Raw genomic sequence first — 19,011 nt, forward strand, 5'->3', positions numbered from 1 at the left:
GGGTTTCCTCCGGGAGCTCCGGTTTCCTCCCACAGTCCAAACACATGTGGTTCAGGTGAATCGGCCGTACTAAACTGTCCCTAGGTGTGTGTGTGTGTGTGTGTGTGTGTGTGGGCCCTGTGATGGCCTGGCGGCCTGTCCAGGGTGTCTCCCCACCTGCCGCCCAGTGACTGCTGGGATAGGCTCCAGCATCCCCGCGACCCTGAGCAGGATAAGCGGTTTGGATGATGGATGTGTGTAGCAAAACTGGGCGGCGACAACGTGAAGTGAAAAGGACAACAGATGAAGGAGAACCTGCTATTATTACCCTCGCCTTTTTCGAGACGGTCATAGAGCAAAAATCAGGCCGTAGTTAAGAAAACGCAACCAAAGCTTGAAGCTCCGCACCACAACCGACCTTCTGTGCGTCTATTTGAAGCAAGGGTTTCGGGCTGGAATCTGAGGTCATGGGTTCAACTGTTTTCCCTGCCGGTGTTGCAGGCGTCTCAAGTTCAGCTTAGTTGAGCGTTTGCGTGGAGAGTTGTGATGGAACTACTGTGCATCCCGCGGAAACGAGAAGAAGGAGATATGAAGAAACAGGAGGGAAGTGGGGAGCGTCTGATGCTGGTAGAGTTCCACCGAGACACCGGCAGAGACGATCTCTCCAATCAACTGTGCGTACGAGGTGTGTTAAATTAATTAGAAATTAAATGGATGCTCCTGGACTTGCATGAGAGCATCCCATTTAGGAATCATTTGTGTACTTTATTCAGGTAATTCCTGCGTTTCCCTCTTCGTGCAGCTGTCAGTCAGAGAGGCGAATCAGCTCATCTGGACACAGCGCTGACCGGGAGACGTTTCTCCTCATCGTCTAAGTGACCTCCTCAGTCTCAGCTGACAGCAGGTGTCCCCGCCCTTACAAACAACACAGGGGCATAACGACCCGAACCAACGATCGGCTTCATATGCAAATTACCGTGACCATTAACTAGAGTTAGGGCCCGGACACACCAATGGTGGGCCGTCAGCGAGCGTCTGTCTAGTTTTTGCGCCGTGTCCCGCTCCGTCGGCACTAGTCGGGCCCCTGTCGGCAGCTTTTCGACCGATTCGGCATGTTGAATGGGCGGAGCCCGTCAGTGAGAGAGATCACTCTGATTGGCTGTTCAGCTTAGCAAATGGGTGCAGAACATACATGCTAGCTGGCTGTTGGCTGTAGTCTTTGCGGTGTGTCAAGTGCTGCTTTTTGGCCCAGAGGGCAGGCGACGTGAGGCGACACAACAGTCGGCCTTCGTCGCCGCTGGTCGGTTTGGTGTGTCTGGGCCCCTTACATTGGCCATGTGTACTATTCACAGAGGACTGGGGAATGTTTACGATCACAGCACAGTGAGACGGTGACAGATGAACTCTTAGCCCCCCCCCCCCCCGGATTCAGGGATGGTCGTTCCCTCTTCACATAGATGGCTTCTTTAACTCCCCATTCAAACCAGCGCTCCTCCCTATGAAGGATTTATTAAGGATTTTATATGCAAAGTGCTCTATCTCATCTCATCTCATCTCATCTTCAGCCGCTTTTCAGGGGTCGGGTCGTGGTGGCAGCAAGCTAAGCAAGGCACTGCAGACATCCCTCACGCCAGCAACGCCCTACAACTCCTCCTGGGGGATCCCAAGGTTTGCCCCAGGCCAGATTGGACATGTAGTCCCTCCAGCGAGTTCTGGGTCTACCCCGGGGTCTCCTCCCAGTTGGACGTGCCCGGAAAACCTCCAAAGGAAGGCGCCCAGGAGGCATCCTGAGCAGAAAGATTCTTTCAATATTCATCCATCCATTAGCCAAACTGCTCATCCTGCTCTCAGGGTCGCGGGGATGCTGTAGCCTATCCCGGCAGTCATTGGGCGGCAGGCGGGGAGACACCCTGGACAGGCCGCCAGGCCATCACACAGGGCTGACACACGCACACATTCACACCTATTTTAGTCTGTCAATATGAAAAACAAATTATAGAAATGTATGTAACGTATGTTTCTGACTGAGACGTAGCACAAACTTACAACACCAACACAAACAACGAACATTTTGCAGCACCTACGTCACATGTCATATGCCACTCGGCCATAATGTCTGTATTGTATTTCAGCCAACAAAGCTGAAACCACTTCATTCCCTTGAGTGAGACGAAACCGTGTCTCAGGGTATCAGGTTAATCGGGTAGTATTCTGAAGGACTCTCCCTCAGAATACTGAAGCACATAAAGGAAGGCACGGTTCTTCAAGGATAGCCTTCATTTGCGCTCCCCAAGGATTCAGGAACATACCGGTCACCATCCCTTATCACGTCGCTATGCAGCTACGTAAAAACATAACATTCGGTACATATTTTCTAATTTCACAAGTTAGTGGGTAAAACTGGGCTAGGGGAAGAGAGGTAGGTAGTTAACTGACCTAAGGGTACGGCAGTCCCAAAGCTTGACACCGTCCGTGACTGCACTGGTGAGGAAGAGGTTGTAGGCGTCTGGAGCTTGTGTGGTGAATATGGAACCCTGTGGAATACACGGGCACCGGAAATACTACGTAAGCACATTTGACTCACAAAGCGTGTAAATCAGTTTATCATAGCACATAATAATACCAAACATCCGTACCGTACATTGTCGTTTTGATGTAATGACACACGGTCGTCTGAGTATACAGAGGGGGTGAATGCTGGTAAGAGACTGGCCTCCGAGTACGGACCGGCAAAACATTTGGCAGTACTCTACTGGCCCAAGCTGACTGCCAACGCACAAACACACACTGCTGAACAGCCTCATGCTCCACATCTACTCATCAACTCCATCTTTGACGCTCACACCAAATTATCGGATGAAGCAGTGGAATGTGCATGTGTGGAGGTGGGGGGGCTGGGACTGAGGGGTGCACTTCTCTTTTTTTTTTAGCTTTCCATTCAGAGTGTGGGAATATGGGTCTGAGAGGGCATTTCCAGTTCCATTTTCCGAGAAGTGCTCCGCTCTGACGATTTCCAGGTGATCTCTGCTGAGGAGAGGACGGAAAGTTGAAGTAGGAAAACTACTTCACATGCGGTAGCCCCTGATGTTTCGCTGGCCCGGGGATGGGATGAGGTTGAAAGTAAACAGGAGGGGGAGAGTAACATTACATGTGGCGTCTCCAGACAGGGGCAATCCCCGTGATCCTCAGGCATTAACCCGAGGCACCCAGAACCCTGAGGCGTCCAAGAAGAGGACCCCACATTGACGCAATGGCCAAGCTGAGTCAACATGCCGCAGGCAGTCCACAATGTGAAGAACACAATAGGCTGGCGTGACCGATGGTGGTGACCTTTGGGACGACGGCGAGTTGGTTGTGTGGGAGAGAGCATCCCAGTTGAATGCGCCCTGTGTAGTTAATGCGTTTACTCTATGACGCTAGGTGTGGTGTACACAGTTAATCCATGCTGCCTCTCGATGATGTAGGAAAACCTGTACTCAACAGGTCAACGTGTCCGTGCGGGACCCCTCCTTAGTATACCGAAGGGTCACCGAGTACGTCCTTCCCCTCTCAGCGTAGCTTCACCTCGCTCCGTGCGTGGTTATGTGTTCAAATTGGAGTTACATAAGCATTCGTAGGATTTGTCTGAAATTCCTTGAAAATATAAAATGTAAAAGGAGATTTTCAAAAAATAAATAACAATGATTTACTGGTCTCAGAGTTACACTATTGCCCAGGATAACATACTACTGAAGAAACCACACTCTACAGACGAAACTGCAACTTATCAAATTCATTTCATAACTCTTGAGCAAATGAAATAGTGTGCATATCCTTAAAATTATGTAAATAATTGGACATATATGCATTTGTGGAAGACGTGTTTCCATATGGAGATATCCAGTTGTTAGGCACCAGCTAATTGGGCCCATATTGGACCAATACACATCTACAGGAGTAAAGCTGCACAAACCCAGCGTGCATCATGGAATGTGATTACGCAAGCGCCATCATTGATTCTGGAATATTCCCCCTACATATCCCATGTCAGTCTTAATCCTGGTGCACCAGGGATTTACATCCAAACACTAGATGAATGATACTGTTGATGGTTTGTCCCGCCTGTCTGTCATGGAAACATTTGGATATAGTTTGGATTTTACATATATATATATATATATATATATATATATATATATATATATATATATATATATATATATATATATATTCCCCATGGCCTTGTCTATTCACACCACAAACCCACCACAAACCAACACTTTCACCCTCCCAAAAGAGATTTGTGTCTTACATAACACTCGTAGATCCCTTATGTAATGCTAGCATCTGACAAAGAGTAGACCCTCCAAGACTGGGATGGGAGATGGGCTTCGCACTACCTCTTGATGCCAGCGTAAGCCAATTCTTCACTCTATGGGCCTAGTCTCTGGTTCAGTCTGTCTGCCAGTGGCGTAATGAGATTCCTTTGCCGCGACCCGTTCAAATCATCTAAGTTCCCATACCACAGTGTTTCAACAAGTAGCTCCTTCATATCTGCCCCATTGAGCATTGAGCTCCTCAGATATGGACATGATGTGATTTGTCTATGAAATAACGAACCGCTCTTGCTTTATGTTTTAGTCAACCAGCAGTGTGACAGTAAAGTCAGATTACAAACCCGTCAGAACAACTGATGGGGAGGTCTTGCTTGGTGAGCGCCGTAATACAAGCGCTTTTTCTCCCCAAGCCATTTACTTAATTTGCACATCTCTTACAATCATGTAACAATATCAAAATTAGGGGCGTCCGGGTGGCGTGGCCATCTATTATGTTGCCTACCAACACGGGAATCGCCAGTTCGAATCCCCGTGTTACCTCCGGCTTGGTCGGGCGTCCCTACAGACACAATTGGCCGCGTCCGCGGATGGGAAGCCAGATGTGGGTATGTGTCCTGGTCGCTGCACTAGCGCCTCCTCTGGACGGTCAGGGCGCCTGTTTGGGGGGGGAGAGGGAACTGGGGGGAATAGCGTGATCCTCCTACATGCTACGTCCCCCTGGTGAAACTCCTCACTGTCAGGTGAAAAGAAGCGGCTGGCGACTCCACATGTATGGGAGGAGGCACGTGGTAGTCTGCAGCCCTCCCCGGACTGGCAGAGGGGGTGGAGCAGCGACCGGGACGGCTCAGAAGAGTGGGGTAATTGGCCAGACATAATTGGGGGGAGAAAAAAAGGGGCGGTTAAGAAATGTATACCAAAATTAACTTTGGTGACATGGTAAGAAGGGCCGGCACAACAAAAACCTTTGGTAAATGAAGCAATAAATGTGTTGGCAAGTGACCCGCCAACCCCTGCGCAAGTAATAACACCAAACGTGTTGACAGCAACAGCTAACTGGTCCCCTGAAACCTGCCTCCATTTTCACTGATGCGGAAGGGCTCATCACAAAGCCGCTGTTCGTCGATGCCTTATGTAACATTTCTACCACTGCGAGGCACAGCCGGGCCGTCCAGGAGCTGAGAACCTGACAGTTTTCCAGCGGGATTTATCACAGTGAGAGCTGCTGAACTTTTTCTTTTTGGCTTTCTAGTGTGGCTAGCCCCGACCAACATCATATTATCTTGTCTGACTTATTTAACTACAGTGTGTTATTTTATGTCCTTAGTGGGTGAGTGAGTGATTACATATATCACCAAGGCTTCTTGCATTTAATACCGGGGGGTTGGCGAAGCAGCTTTGTGAAAAGTGGGATAACTTGGAATGACTCTTAACACGTGACTCCATGGGGGTAACAGCAGCACTATCATTAAGATCTTACTGCTGAACAAGGACTTATTGTTCCTCATCTCTGGGTCTGAAGTTTTCTCCTGCTACGTTTTTTGCTGGACAGAGGTTGAATTGCAGTTTAGAGGTATGCACGGGGCTAAGAGTGATGAAGGGGAAGACGCTCATAAGTCACAGTGTGTAGGGTTCTTTTCTTTTTCTCCCTCCCCCTTTTCTCTATTTATTATTTCCCCTAACCCCCGCTCTGTGCCAAATAGCTCGTCCCACATTTCCCCCCACCTCATTTTCATGATAACTCATTCCAACAGTGTGACTAATATCTTCGCCTGGTTAATATCTTGAAACGCTGAAGAAAGAACATGGTGTCTCATTTGCTACACTCCGAGGTGGATGCGGTATTTCCACACCTGCGTAACTGTCGTATCGCCGGTCTCCTGAGTCGACAAAGTTCTCAATCCAGATTCAATACGTAAGATAAGGGAACTGCAACGCTGACCTGTGAAGATGTTCTTTTCCACTCGTCGGAGATAGACATCAATTGCAGTTGCAATATTTCATTACTCCTGGACAACTCTCTGGACAACGCTCTATCCAGCGCTGCGATAGTGGTGAATTTATATGCTGTGAACTGTGACACAGGAATGCACCGCCATAACCACTCTTGGCTGACACCAATTTCAAATACAACATCTCAGCCAACGGCAAACTTCCTACCTAGACTACAACGGCGACATGGATCACTCACCTTCTTCCAAACACATTATTCTAAAGGACTTCTAAGCATTTTTCAGGGGCAGCCAACAACGGAGTCAGAACCTTCACAGGTTTGAGACGCTTTATCTACATACTCCACGTTGCATTGTTGTCCCCGGCATACTGATCTAGGCATCACGTTTTCAGGGGTGGTAAATTCAACATGTAGCCCAGAAGGTCTTTGGCAATATACCCGTTCCTGGTATTTCAGCTGAATGTGATTACAAGCACCTACTTTATTAAGCTTATCAGAAACGATGTACAAGCCCACACTGCTGACAGGGCAGTAAAGTGAAGTTAGCAGGCAGTCATTCACTGGCGGTGCAGGGGCGACTGCAAGGGATTTGACAAAGGTTAAGCGCTATGCAGGGGGGAGCGCAGAAACAACATAGCAGTGACTTTTAACAGCACTACTGTGAAGGCCTAAAACATCTGTACATATGTTATTAATTATCGGGCAGACATTTTTCCACTGTAATTGCATTGCTCAGTAACCAAAAGATCTTATTTCGCCCAATACCAAGACATCCGAAATACTGGTGCACCCCAACAGGACTTCAAATGACTATTTCCTGCAAAACCAAATGTCAGTAATTACTTTCTTATAGTTAGGGTTGCTTTATTTTATTTATTTGCTTTATAAGTTTTAAACAGTTCATGGGCTAATCCTCAAAATGCTCCAAACTGGGATTTTGAATGGCTTAATGAATCAATACGGCCTTTAAGATGTATTTAGGGGTGGGACGATTCACAGAGCTCATGGTTCGACACGTCTCACGATTCAGGGCTCACGGTTTGGATTCAGGACGGTACAGTACAGTGGACGCCTTGGTGGGCAAGAGACAAAACACCACTGCAGTTCTCTACTTTTCATTTCTTTTAAGAATTGGGCCCAACATTTTGGCATGATCGAGGCATGTATTCAAATGTAATGGAAGTGCAAAAGTTCTAAAAACATTTTGTGCCATCTTTTCTTGTTGTGTAACACAACTGCTTTACTTTAAAACTTTAAAAACTACTGGAATGACCAAGGCGGTCATTTTGACTGTTTTGGATTTTCGAAGTTTGTGGGAAAAAAGATACAAACCTGCCGCTCCCTGAATGCTCCTAAAACTGCATATATTTGCATTAAAATTAGATTTAGATCGACTGCACAAAAAAAGTTATGATAAGGTCTACCTAAAATGACCAATTACGTGCGGTCATTTTGACCGCACGTAATTTGTGCGTCATCGTATACGTCATGTCACTATTTCTGGTGTGTGTTGTTCCCGTCATTTCCTTCACAACGCCCTTTAGTCGATTGGGGTTAGTGCAGTCGCCCGTGGTGTGGGCGACCCGGGTTCGTGTCCCAGCTGTGATGGATTCCCAGCTGCCTCCTGAATTTGCTACAGTATTAAAGTTGTTAACATTTTAATTTTGGTGCCTGTCGTTTCCTAACAGACATACTAACATATGCAATGCATTAATATCTCAATTGGGTATTTATCTTGACAGAATATAGAGTTCAAAAACCGGCGGTCATTTTGACCACCCAAGGTCGTTTTAGGTAGGAGTGAAATCCCGGTCATTCTAGTGTTAATAACACACGATCTCGTGGAATGGGGAGCGTCTCGAACCATGAAGACCGTATCGAACGATTCGGATTTGATCCAGTATCGTCCCACCCCTACTAGACATTCAAGTTCATCTCATCTCATCTCATCTTCAGCCACTTCTCCGGGGTAGGGTCGCGGTGGCAGCAAGCTAAGTAGGGCACTCCAGACGTCCCTCTCCCCAGCAACACCTCCCCCTCTCCTCCTGGGGGATCCCAAGGTGTTCCCAGGCCAGACTGGACATGTAGTCCCTCCAGCGAGTTCTGGGTCTACCCCGGGGTCTCCTCCCAGTTGGCTGTGCCCGATAAACCTGCAAAGGAAGGCGCCCAGGAGGCATCCTAATCAGATGCCCGAACCACCTCAACTGGCTTGAGAGCAGTAGAGCAGCAGCTCTACTCCGAGCTCCCTACGGATGTCTGAGCTCCTCACCCTATCTCTAAGGCTGACATTCATTATGTCATTAGGACATTTAAGTTCCATCATGAAAATACCTTCTTCTTTTCTCTGCAGCGTGGCGATACTTGTATCAACTATTACTGATAATGGACTTTTCCCACAGGGTTAAAGTGGCACCAGGTAACTTTTTGGATGTGTTTTAACTCAACTGTCATAACATCAACCAGAGTTTTCTTTGTTCTTTTCTGGAAGAAGAGGAGCTATGGTCACAGATGAGGTAAAGTCAAATTGCTATACTTATATGTGTACCATAATGCAAATGCTATATTTCCTTGTGTTTTGTGCCCCGTGGCAGACAAAATGCAAGTGAAAAGAATGGCGTTTGTGTCAGTCTCCCATAGCAACCACACCACCCAACCAAAATTGATTTAATGATGGCTGAATCAAAATTGTTACCTTGTGCCACTTTAAATCATGGTTATCAGTGCAGTTACACCTGATCATGGAGATATTCCATTTAGTTTGAAACCTCCAGCCCTACTTCTGAGACTCTCTCATGCAGAGTTCACCTTCAACCAAACTCAAAATTATTTGAGTTTGGTTTACAGGGAAGAAAAACCAACCTCCCTAGACATTTTACAAACCATGCTATGCAAAACATATAAGTTGTCATACTCCTTCACAGTTAAAGAGAAAAGCAAGCCTCCAAGCTATCTAACACTTCTCAACAAAATTTGCCCATTGACATGGAGTGTGCACCATCTCTGGACCCTGACCTTTACAGGGAGCCTGTCAGGTTTAAGATCAAATCTGAGAAATGTCCGGGCGTCCGGGTGGCGTGGCGGTCTATTCCATTGACTACCGACATCAGGATCAACAGTTCTAATCCCCGTGTTACCTCCGGCTTGGTCGGGCGTCCCTACAGACACAATTGGCCATGTCTGCGGGTGGGAAGCCGGATGTGAGTATGTGTCCTGGTTGCTGCACTAGCGCCTCCTCTGGTCGGTCGGGGCGCCTGTTCGGAGGGGGGAGGGGGACTGGGCGGAATAGCGTGATCCTCCCACGCGCTACATCCCCCTGGTGAAACTCCTCACTGTCAGGTGAAAAGAAGCGGCTGGTGACGCCACATGTATGAGAGGAGGCATGTGGTAGTCTACAGCCATTCCCCGGATCAGCAGAGAGGGTGGAGCAGCGACTGGGACGGCTCAGAAGAGTGGGGTAATGGGCTGGATACAATTGAGGAGAACAAAGGGGGAAGAAATCCAAAAAAAAAATCTAATCATGTTAACTTCCACAAAAACTGTTTTGGTGATTGCGTCACCAAGTCTGTGTGGGCGAGTGCAACATTCCAACCATTAACATCATAAAATATTTTACAGAATCCAATAAAATCCTGAAGCATCAAATCACATCCCTCCCTATGGCTTGCCCCACCCTGTCGTCCTGCTTTACTTGGAAATGCATCACAGTACGGGAGCAAGGTTTGCTCTGAGTGACATTTTACGTTGTCTTTAATATCAGAGGGTTTCATACATGTATGACACTAGTCATAGTGCGTTCCTGTGCATGGATCCAATACCATAATCAGACGACCCCGCGGTGGTAGGCCTGATCAGCAACAACAACGAATTTGCCTACAGGAAGAAGGTCCAGCACCTGACTGTGTGGTGTACCAAAAACAACCTGACCCTCAACAGTGAGAAGACCGAGGAGTTCATCGTGGACTACAGGAGAGCTAAAGGCTGCGACCACACCCCCGTTTACATCAATGGGACTAAGGTAGAGCATGTGTCCGGCTTCAAGTTCCTGGGTGTCCACATCTCCAAGGACCTCTCTTGGAGTATCAACTCCTCCGCCCTGACCAAAAAAGTGCAGCAGTGTCTTTTCTTCCTGAGGAGACTTGAGAAAGCTCACCTGTCTCCCTGGATCCTGGCCAACGTTTACTGCTGTACCACTGACAGCACCCTCACTAACTGCATCTGAGGGTTCAGATCAGTTCAGTTCAGTCACTTTATTATTCCAGATGGGAAACTTGACTTGCAGTCAGGTGCACAAGATCAAACAAAAATGTTTCCTGTAGATACAATACATACAATCTATCCATCCATTATCCAAACCGCTTATCCTGCTCTCAGGGTTAGAGGGATGCTGGAATCTATCCCAGCAGTCATTGGGCGGCAGGCAGGCACACACCCTGGACAGGCCGCCAGGCCATCCCACAGGGCTGACATACACACACATTCATACCTAGGGGCAATGTAGTATGGATGATTCACCTGACCTACATCTTTGGGCTGTGGGAGGAAACCAGAGCACCTGGAGGAAACCCACGCAAACACGGGAAGAACATGCAAACTCCACACAAAGGACGACCTGGGACGACCCCCAAGGTTGGATTACCCTGGGGCTCGAACCCAGAATCTTTTTGCTGTGAGGCGACCGTGCTAACCCTGTGCCATCGTGCCGCCGTTCATAATATATAGAACGCAATAATACAACAAACCAATCTCTAATGTGCTAAATTAAATGTGCAGATTAAGCAGAGGTATTGCACAGGGAACAAAGGAGTTTCTACTCCTATTGCACTTGAATCGGGGTACTCTAAATCTACGGCCTGAGGGAAAAGTTTCAAACTCAAAGTGAAGGGGGTGGGTCTATGCAGTCCAAAATAGACCTGCGGTACAGCTGTTGTACCACAGACGAGTGGTACAGCAGCTGCTCTGTCTATGACCAGAAGGCCTTGCAATGGTCGGTGAAAACTGCCCAGCACATCATCGGCACCCAGCTCCCCTCCATTGAGGACCTCCAACACACCTGTTGTTGGCAGAGGGTGCGAGGCTTCATCAAGGACAACGCTCAGCCGAACCACAGGCTGTTTACACTCCTCCCATCCAGAAGGCTTTACAGCAGCCTCCTCTCCTGCATCAGCAGGCTCAGAAACAGCTTCTTCCCTGTCGCTGTTACCTTGCGGAACTCTGGTCCACTGCCTTAGCCCCCCACCCCCTCTTCACTAAGGACATAACACCAACCAATCCACCCGGGGACTCTTAAACCATATTTATATATATATGCATATTTTTTGCACTGCCTATCTGTTGTCTGTTACACTGGACACACTAAAGTTTGCACACTATAATGTATATACACTGCATAATAATTTGTACACTGTATAATACTCTGTTTATATTCTTACTGTTTGTATTTACTCATTCCCACTCCCATAGCTTTATCTTATTTTTATATACAATTGCACGACTGTAAAGATTTTTTTACCCTCCTTTTTATCCCCAGTTGTATCTGGCCAATTACCCTATTTTCCGAGCTGTCCCAGTCGCGGCTCCACCCCCTCTGCTGATCCGGGGAGGGCTGCAGACTACCACATGTCTCCTCCGATACATGTGGAGTCGCCAGTCGCTTCTTTTCACCTGACAGTGAGGAGTTTCACCAGGGGGACGTAGCACGTGGGAGGATCACGCTATTCCCCCCAGTCCCCCCCCCCCTGAAAAGACACCCCAACCGACAAGAGGAGGCGCTAGTGCAGCGACCAGGACACATACCCACATCCGGCTTCCCACCCACAGACACAGCCAATTGTGTCTGTAGGGACGCCCGACCAAGCCAGAGGTAACAAGGGGATTCGAACCGCCGATCCCCATGTTGGTAGGCAACGGAATAGACCGTCACGCTACCCGGACGACCCTGTAAAGATTTAAATACTGTATACATACGGTACATTATTCATTTCATACTGTATATTCATATTTATTGACATTCCGTATTCCCTCTGTACACTCGTATTCATTATACCTTGCACTTTACTATTTCACACTTTCTGGTTAGATTCCCAACTGCATTTTATTGTCTTAATACTTGTACTCTGGCTGTGGCAATAAAATTAAATCTAATCTAATCTAATCAATTGTAATCTTATCCAATCCAATCTAATCTTATCTAAAATAATCTAATGTAATGTAATGTAATCTAATCTAAAATAATCTCATCTCATCTCATCTAAAATAATCTGATGTAATGTACTGTAATCTAATCTAATCTAATCTATTACTTTGACTGAATAATATCATATAAAGTAGATGGTACTCTCACAATCAAAGTGGGCTTGTTTCTTCTACATTTACACAAGAAAGATTACAGTTTTTCTGCTTACCTTGTTCTGTGTTATACAATGGACGGCTCTGCTGTGGGCATCAAGGCATTTTGAAGCAACTGTGGCCTTGTTCATGTCAAACACCTGAATGGATCGATCAGAACCACAAACCAGGACAATGTCTGAAACAGCAGCTAAGAATAGTGTTGGTAGTTAGGTGAACTATTTATATTGCATGCATCCCTCAGTAACTGAAGGACAGTTATGGATAAAGGTGTAACAGCATGAGATATTTGAGTTCCTAAGACATTAAAGGAATAGTTCAGAGTCTATCCCTATTTTACACTTTTTAAATTTTGACAGTCATCACTTCTTTTCTTTGTACTGGACACACAACTCCAGCTTGCCATCTACAGTTCCAAGCGGCTCCAGGGATACAAATCCACCGTCCTCCTTTAGTGCAAAAGACACTTCCTGCCAAAGCTAACACGATGCAAAAGCAGTCTATCATGGCGAATTTGAGTGGTCATTTTAAAACTTTACAGTCGTTTTTTATGGTCGGTGACTGTCATTTCCTACCATGCTGCTTCCTGCAAAACAGCCTACAAGTGAGTACCAGCAGGAGTCACTCCACCACAGCACAGCACAGCAAAGCAAACACTAAGAGGGAATTTAACAGTAAAAATGTCTGAAACAACGACTCAGCTTCACTATGATAGGCTGCTGAGGCATCATGTTAGCTTTGGCTAAACCGTGGAACAAGGCTTGTGGATTTGTCCTCCAGTAAAAATATTAAACGGTAGATGGCAAGCCGGTGCCATGTGTCCAGTATGGGGCGAATGATAGACTGTGACTGCGAAAACTAAACCTACCTATGTATATTTAATTGTCCAGATGAAAGATCATCAAGCAACTTTTCTTTTCAAGAAATGAACGTCACTGGCGAGTCTATTTTGCATGATTACAAGGCATGTTATTTTGGCTGCAGGTTAAGGCCTGGAAAGCAATGGGTTTCCCTGCTGACAGGTTGCCTTGGGTGTGTTATTACAGTTGCAGACAGTTGCTTGATAACTTTAGATTTGGATTCACTTTGGGCGGCACGGTGACGCAGTGGTTAGCGCGGTCGCCTCGCAGCAAGAAGGTCCTGGGTTCGAGCCCCGGGGCAGTCCAACCTTGGGGGGTCGTCCCGGGTCGTCCTCTGTGTGGAGTTTGCATGTTCTCCCCGTGTCTGTGTGGGTTTCCTCCAGGGGCTCCGGTTTCCTCCCACAGTCCAAAGACATGTAGGTCAGGTGAATCGGCCGTACTGAATTGTCTCTAGGTGTGAACGTGGGTGTGGTGTGAACATGTGTGTGTGTGTGTGTCGGCCCTGTGATGGACTGGCAGCCTGTATAGGGTGTCTCCCCACCTGCTGCCCAATGACTGCAGGGATAGGCTCCAGCATCCCCGCGACCCAGGGGGCAGGATACGCGGCTTGGATAATGGATGGAATGGAATGTAGGTTTAAAAGGATACAGGAGGGAAAAAAATCCTTAATTGCAGACAAGGCGGTGATGTTGCCAGTGTTGTTTTGAAGCATCTTGCCACTTAATCCTTGTGCTCCTCTTTGTCCATGAGTATGCACAGTGCAGCATACTGTATCAGAGAGTCATTCTTATTCAAACCCCGCACTAAGCGTGCTTTACAGTTCAGTGGTTTCATTAGAAAGTAAATGTATTGTAACTTTTTAACAAGCAGTTGGAATGGATACATTCCTGAATAATGAAAGGAAGCTCAAAGCTTTACAGGTAAAATCAGCTGTGGCAACGCTTAGACAACGCGCAAAGGCCTTTTTAAGAGACCGATTGTTGTGGTTGATGTGAAAGTGGTCCAGACAGATGCTCTAGATGAAACTGCTGAAATGCCCAGTTTTTCCTTTATAGCATCAATGAAGGTGGATGCCGCTCCAGATGTTCCTAATAGCTCTATGTAAAACCTTTTTCCTTAGACTAAACTGACTATATGAATAGGTGATGTTTCATTGAGAAGATTTCCTTTTTTTTAGGGGCGTCCGGGTGGCATAGCGGTCTATTCTGTTGCCTACCAACATAGGGATCACCAGTTCGAATCCCCGTGTTACCTCTGGCTTGGTCGGACATCCCTACAGACACAATTGGCTGTGTCTGCGGGTGGGAAGCCGGATGTGGGTATGTGTCCTGGTCGCTGCACTGGTGCCTCCTCTGGTCAGTCAGGGCACCTGTTCAGGGGGGAGGGGGAACTGGGGGGGAAAAAATAGCGTGATCCTGCCACGCGCTACGTCCTCCTGGTGAAACTCCTCACTGTCAGGTGAAAAGAAGCGGCTGGTGACTCCACATGTATCGGAGAGACATGTGGTAGCCTGCAGCCCTCCCCGGATCAGCAGAGGGGGTGGAGCAGCAACTGGGACGGCTCAGAGAGCAGGGTGATTGGCCAAGTACAATTGGGGAGAAAAAGGGAAGAAATCAACAAAAAAAATCGTTTTCCTTTTTTTAGAAAACATAATAATTAAAAGGATACGGGAGAAAAAATCATTAATTGCAGACAAGGCAGTGATGTCTGTTGCCGGCGTTGTCTTGAAGCTTCTTACTAATCTGACGACGCTCCTTTGCTGGTATCTAAAAGTAGGCAGAAAAAAAAAGATTTGTGTCATTTTTCAGGGTGATGAGCACTTGAAATAATTGTGGAAGCTTTGAATGTGCTACACAGACAGAGGATACAGGCATGATATCCAAATCTCATCAAAGGATCTCCCTCATCTCAACATACAGTATGGACATCCGGGTGGCGTGGTGGTCTATTCCATCGCCTACCAACAAGGCAATCGCCAGTTCGAATCCCCGTGTCGGGCGTCCCCACAGACACAACTGGCCATGTCTGCGGGTGGGAAGCTGGACGTGGGTATGTGTCCTGGTCGCTGCATTAGCGCCTCCTCTGGCCGGTTGGGGCACCTGTTCGGGGGAACTGGGGGGAATAGCGTGATCCTCCCACGCGCTACGTCCCCCTGGTGAAACTCCTCACTGTCAGGTGAAAAGAAGCGACTGGCGACTCCACATGTATGGGAGGAGACATGTGGTAGTCTGCAGCCCTCCCCGGATCAGCAGAGGGGATGGAGCAGCGACCGGGACAGCTTGGAAAATAGAGTAATTGGCCAGATACAATTGGGGGGGAAAATGGGGGGGGGGATCCAAAAAACAAAAAAATAAAACATACAGTACGTCAGGACCTAAGGACTCCTGTTATTCCGCCATAAGTGGGTCAATAAGATGATTCTGCTCCACCGCAGGAGTTCAGTCAGAGGCTCTGTCTTGCTCTTCTGACCCACTGTTAATGTTCTACTTGCTTACAAAATGTCTGTGTGTTTGGAAATCACATGTTGCACCAGGGCAGTAAGTGATTGAAAGAGCAGAAGGCAACTTGCTCTGCTAGACGAGGATCTGGAGGTCCTTCGGTTTTGCGCTCCTGACAGCTTTCAGTAGAGTAGGGCAGTGCGGGTGGTGTTAAGTGTCAGCACTGTGCTGACTGTGTGCTGGGAGCTGAATGTAAAACATCCCCATCAGTTCAGCCTGAAGTAACACAGTCTGTCATGTAAGTAGAGAACACGAGTCTCACGACAGATAAATTCTTTAGCCCCTCAGTAGCATCTCTACACCAGTAAAAACCAAGCGATTTGTGTTGCTGACAGCTTAAAAAAGAAGGCCTGTGCATTATGTACGTATGGATGGTTAGGGGAAACCAGCACGGTGGCGCAGTGGTTAGCACAGTCGCCTCACAGCAAGAAGGTTCTGGGTTCGAGCCCCGGAGTAGTCCAACCTTGGGGGTCGTCCCGGGTCGTCCTCTGTGTGGAGTTTGCATGTTCTCCCCGTGTCTGTGTGGGTTTCCTCCGGGGGCTCCGGTTTCCTCCCACAGTCCAAAGACATGTAGGTCAGATGAATCGGCTGTACTAAATTGCCCCTAGGTATGAATGTGTGTGTGTGTCTATGTCGGCCCTGTGTGATGGCCTGGCGGCCTGACCAGGGAGTCCCCCCGCCTGCCGCCCAATGACTGCTGGGATAGGCTCCGGCATCCCCGCGACCCTGAGAGCAGGATAAGCAGTTCGGATAATGGATGGATGGATTGTTAGGGAAAATCTGAGTGGGGAAAATGAAACAGTAACACTTTGTTCTGCATTAAAAAAAAAAACCACTGACCATATTCCCTTGAGCAAGGCATTTAACCCACAATTGTGCCACTGGAGAAGCATATTGGGTTACTGCAAAATGCTGATTGGTCTGGCCACCAATTTCAATGTCATTTTTAAAGTAATAACAACTTTTATATACAAGTTTTCAATCTCACAATATTTATATGGTAAGTAGGTACGGTAGTTACAACTGTCATGCTGCATGCACAAATCTTTTTTTCAGAAATTATTTTTAGAGCATGTCAGTAATAACTTGGTACATCCTACCCAGTGGCTTTGCCTTTAACCCAAACACAGCCTGTAGTAGTGCTATAGAAAGGGTATAAGGTGAGAAGTAGGAAGATGAGCCCCAATACTTGGTAGTGCTATAGAAAGGGTATAAGGTGAGAAGTAGGAAGATGAGCCCCAATACTTGGTACCAAATGTACTTTTGTTTGCGTTACTGTATTGCATTTTTTTTAGGCAGTGCATGCATTACATGATAAATAACTCTGGTGTTCTTATTTATTATTGCCTCTAAATTACTTGCTTCCAATCCCTATTACTTAGAAATTGCATATTAAGGTTATTGTAGTCCTGCCAACTAAATTCATGTTTGATTCCTTACTTCAATGTATTAACATGACAAACTAGAGGAGTGCACTCAGTAGAGTGCAGATCTCTGCCAGGCGTATGTAGCTCCCCTTCTTTGGTGTTCAAACCTGGCAAAAATCCCTTTTTTCCCCTACTGGGAAAAGGGAAATACACGCACACACAAACAGAAAAACCGGTGGTTTTCCTGCCGTTATAAGATGTTTTTGCAGCACCTAAGTCGACTGAACAGGAAATGTGGGAAAAAAATAAACGTTTTTAAGATGCAATGCTCAAGCTAAAAAGTCTACCAAATGTTTTGCCCGCCAGTCTGTGGATGTGCAGCCTCCTTGGTGGACAGTCTGACATGAAATGGCAGAAATCAGGCTGTCATAATTTCAAAGCCCTTATTAAAAGCTTCAAATGTGTTTAACAGCAGTGGTTTTCATGATATGAAATGAACAAATGTAATGATAGTAATAACGTAGTAATGATTTCATAGTGGTAATAACATAGTAATAATTTCATAATAGTAATAACATGGTAATAATGGGGTTGGACACTTTAGTCGACTGGTTAGCACAGTCGCCTGTGTGCAGGTGACCCAGGTTCGCGTCCCGACTGCAGCAGATTCCCGGCTGCCCCCTGAATTCACTACAGTATTAAAGTTGTTAAAATGTTAATTTGCCCTGTGATGGCCTGGTGGCCTGCCCAGGGTGTCTCCCCTCCTGCCTCCCAAAGACTGCTGGGATAGGCTCCAGCATCCCCGTGATCCTGAGAGCAGTTTGGATAATGGATGGATGGATGGATGGATGGATGGATGGATGGATGGAAAATGAACGAAGGTGAATGGCTGCTCTGTTGACTGACTTTCATTCATAAAACAATGGTAAGAAAACATAGCTCAGCCATGGGAAATATTTTGTTGTAGCTACCACGATGACTTCCAACTGTGACTGTGATTAATCGTACTCCTGAAATTGTATTTTTACAGCAGCGTTTTAACATTGGAACTATGGTACTTCTGTGTGGTGGAGAGGTGAATAAGGGGACTTATTTTTGGTTCCTCCAGTTCTCCTGTGCTGAGATCAGCAGTGAATGATTTGCTGGCTTGCGAAATACGATTGACTTCTCGTTTACTTTCAAGACTCATACCCGAGTACGTAATGTTTTGGTTCTGACACTATCGCTGCACGATCTGACTCTACCATAGATGTGAGTCGTGCATGCGCAAGGTTGACTCAGAGCTGGCGACGGAAAGCAGCGTTGATGGAGCGAGCTAAATAATAGAATAGAATAGAATAGAATAGAATACACTTTATTTGTCACTTGTACATATATACAAGGAAATTCACTCTCTGCGTTTAACCCATCCTAGCTGTGTAGCTAGGAGCAGTGGGCAGCCGCCGTGCAGCACCCAGAGTGAATGAGGAGAGTGAATGAGGAGAGGGAGCAGCGATAGCGAGAACAAACATTTTTCAAAGGTTTTAATCACCACAACCACAAGAGGCTCTTTATCATAGTCACTACTGAGGACGCCATCTGTGTGGCTCTAAATGGGTGGCACGGTGGCCTAGTGGTTAGCACTGTTGCCTCACAGCAAGAAGTTCCTGGGTTCGAACCCCAGGCCATCCCAGGTCCTTTCTGTGTAAGGTTTGC

At 46.9% G+C, this 19,011-nt stretch overlaps 1 protein-coding gene across 1 annotated transcript in view; it reads right to left on the reverse strand.

Annotated features, from left to right (window-relative positions):
• The window catches only part of wdr27 (WD repeat domain 27), a 119,674-nt gene that overhangs the window by 64,656 nt on the left and 36,007 nt on the right, over window positions 1–19,011 (reverse strand). The window contains exons 20-22 of the mRNA XM_056292255.1: window positions 15,120–15,217; window positions 12,648–12,769; window positions 2,416–2,513 (exon numbers count right to left, since the gene is read on the reverse strand). Coding sequence (XP_056148230.1) covers window positions 2,416–2,513; window positions 12,648–12,769; window positions 15,120–15,217 — 318 coding nt within the window. The remainder of the gene's footprint in view (window positions 1–2,415; window positions 2,514–12,647; window positions 12,770–15,119; window positions 15,218–19,011) is intronic.

Source organism: Lampris incognitus, chromosome 13 (assembly GCF_029633865.1).
Source record: "Lampris incognitus isolate fLamInc1 chromosome 13, fLamInc1.hap2, whole genome shotgun sequence".
In the NCBI taxonomy this organism is placed as follows: Eukaryota; Metazoa; Chordata; class Actinopteri; order Lampriformes; family Lampridae; genus Lampris; species Lampris incognitus.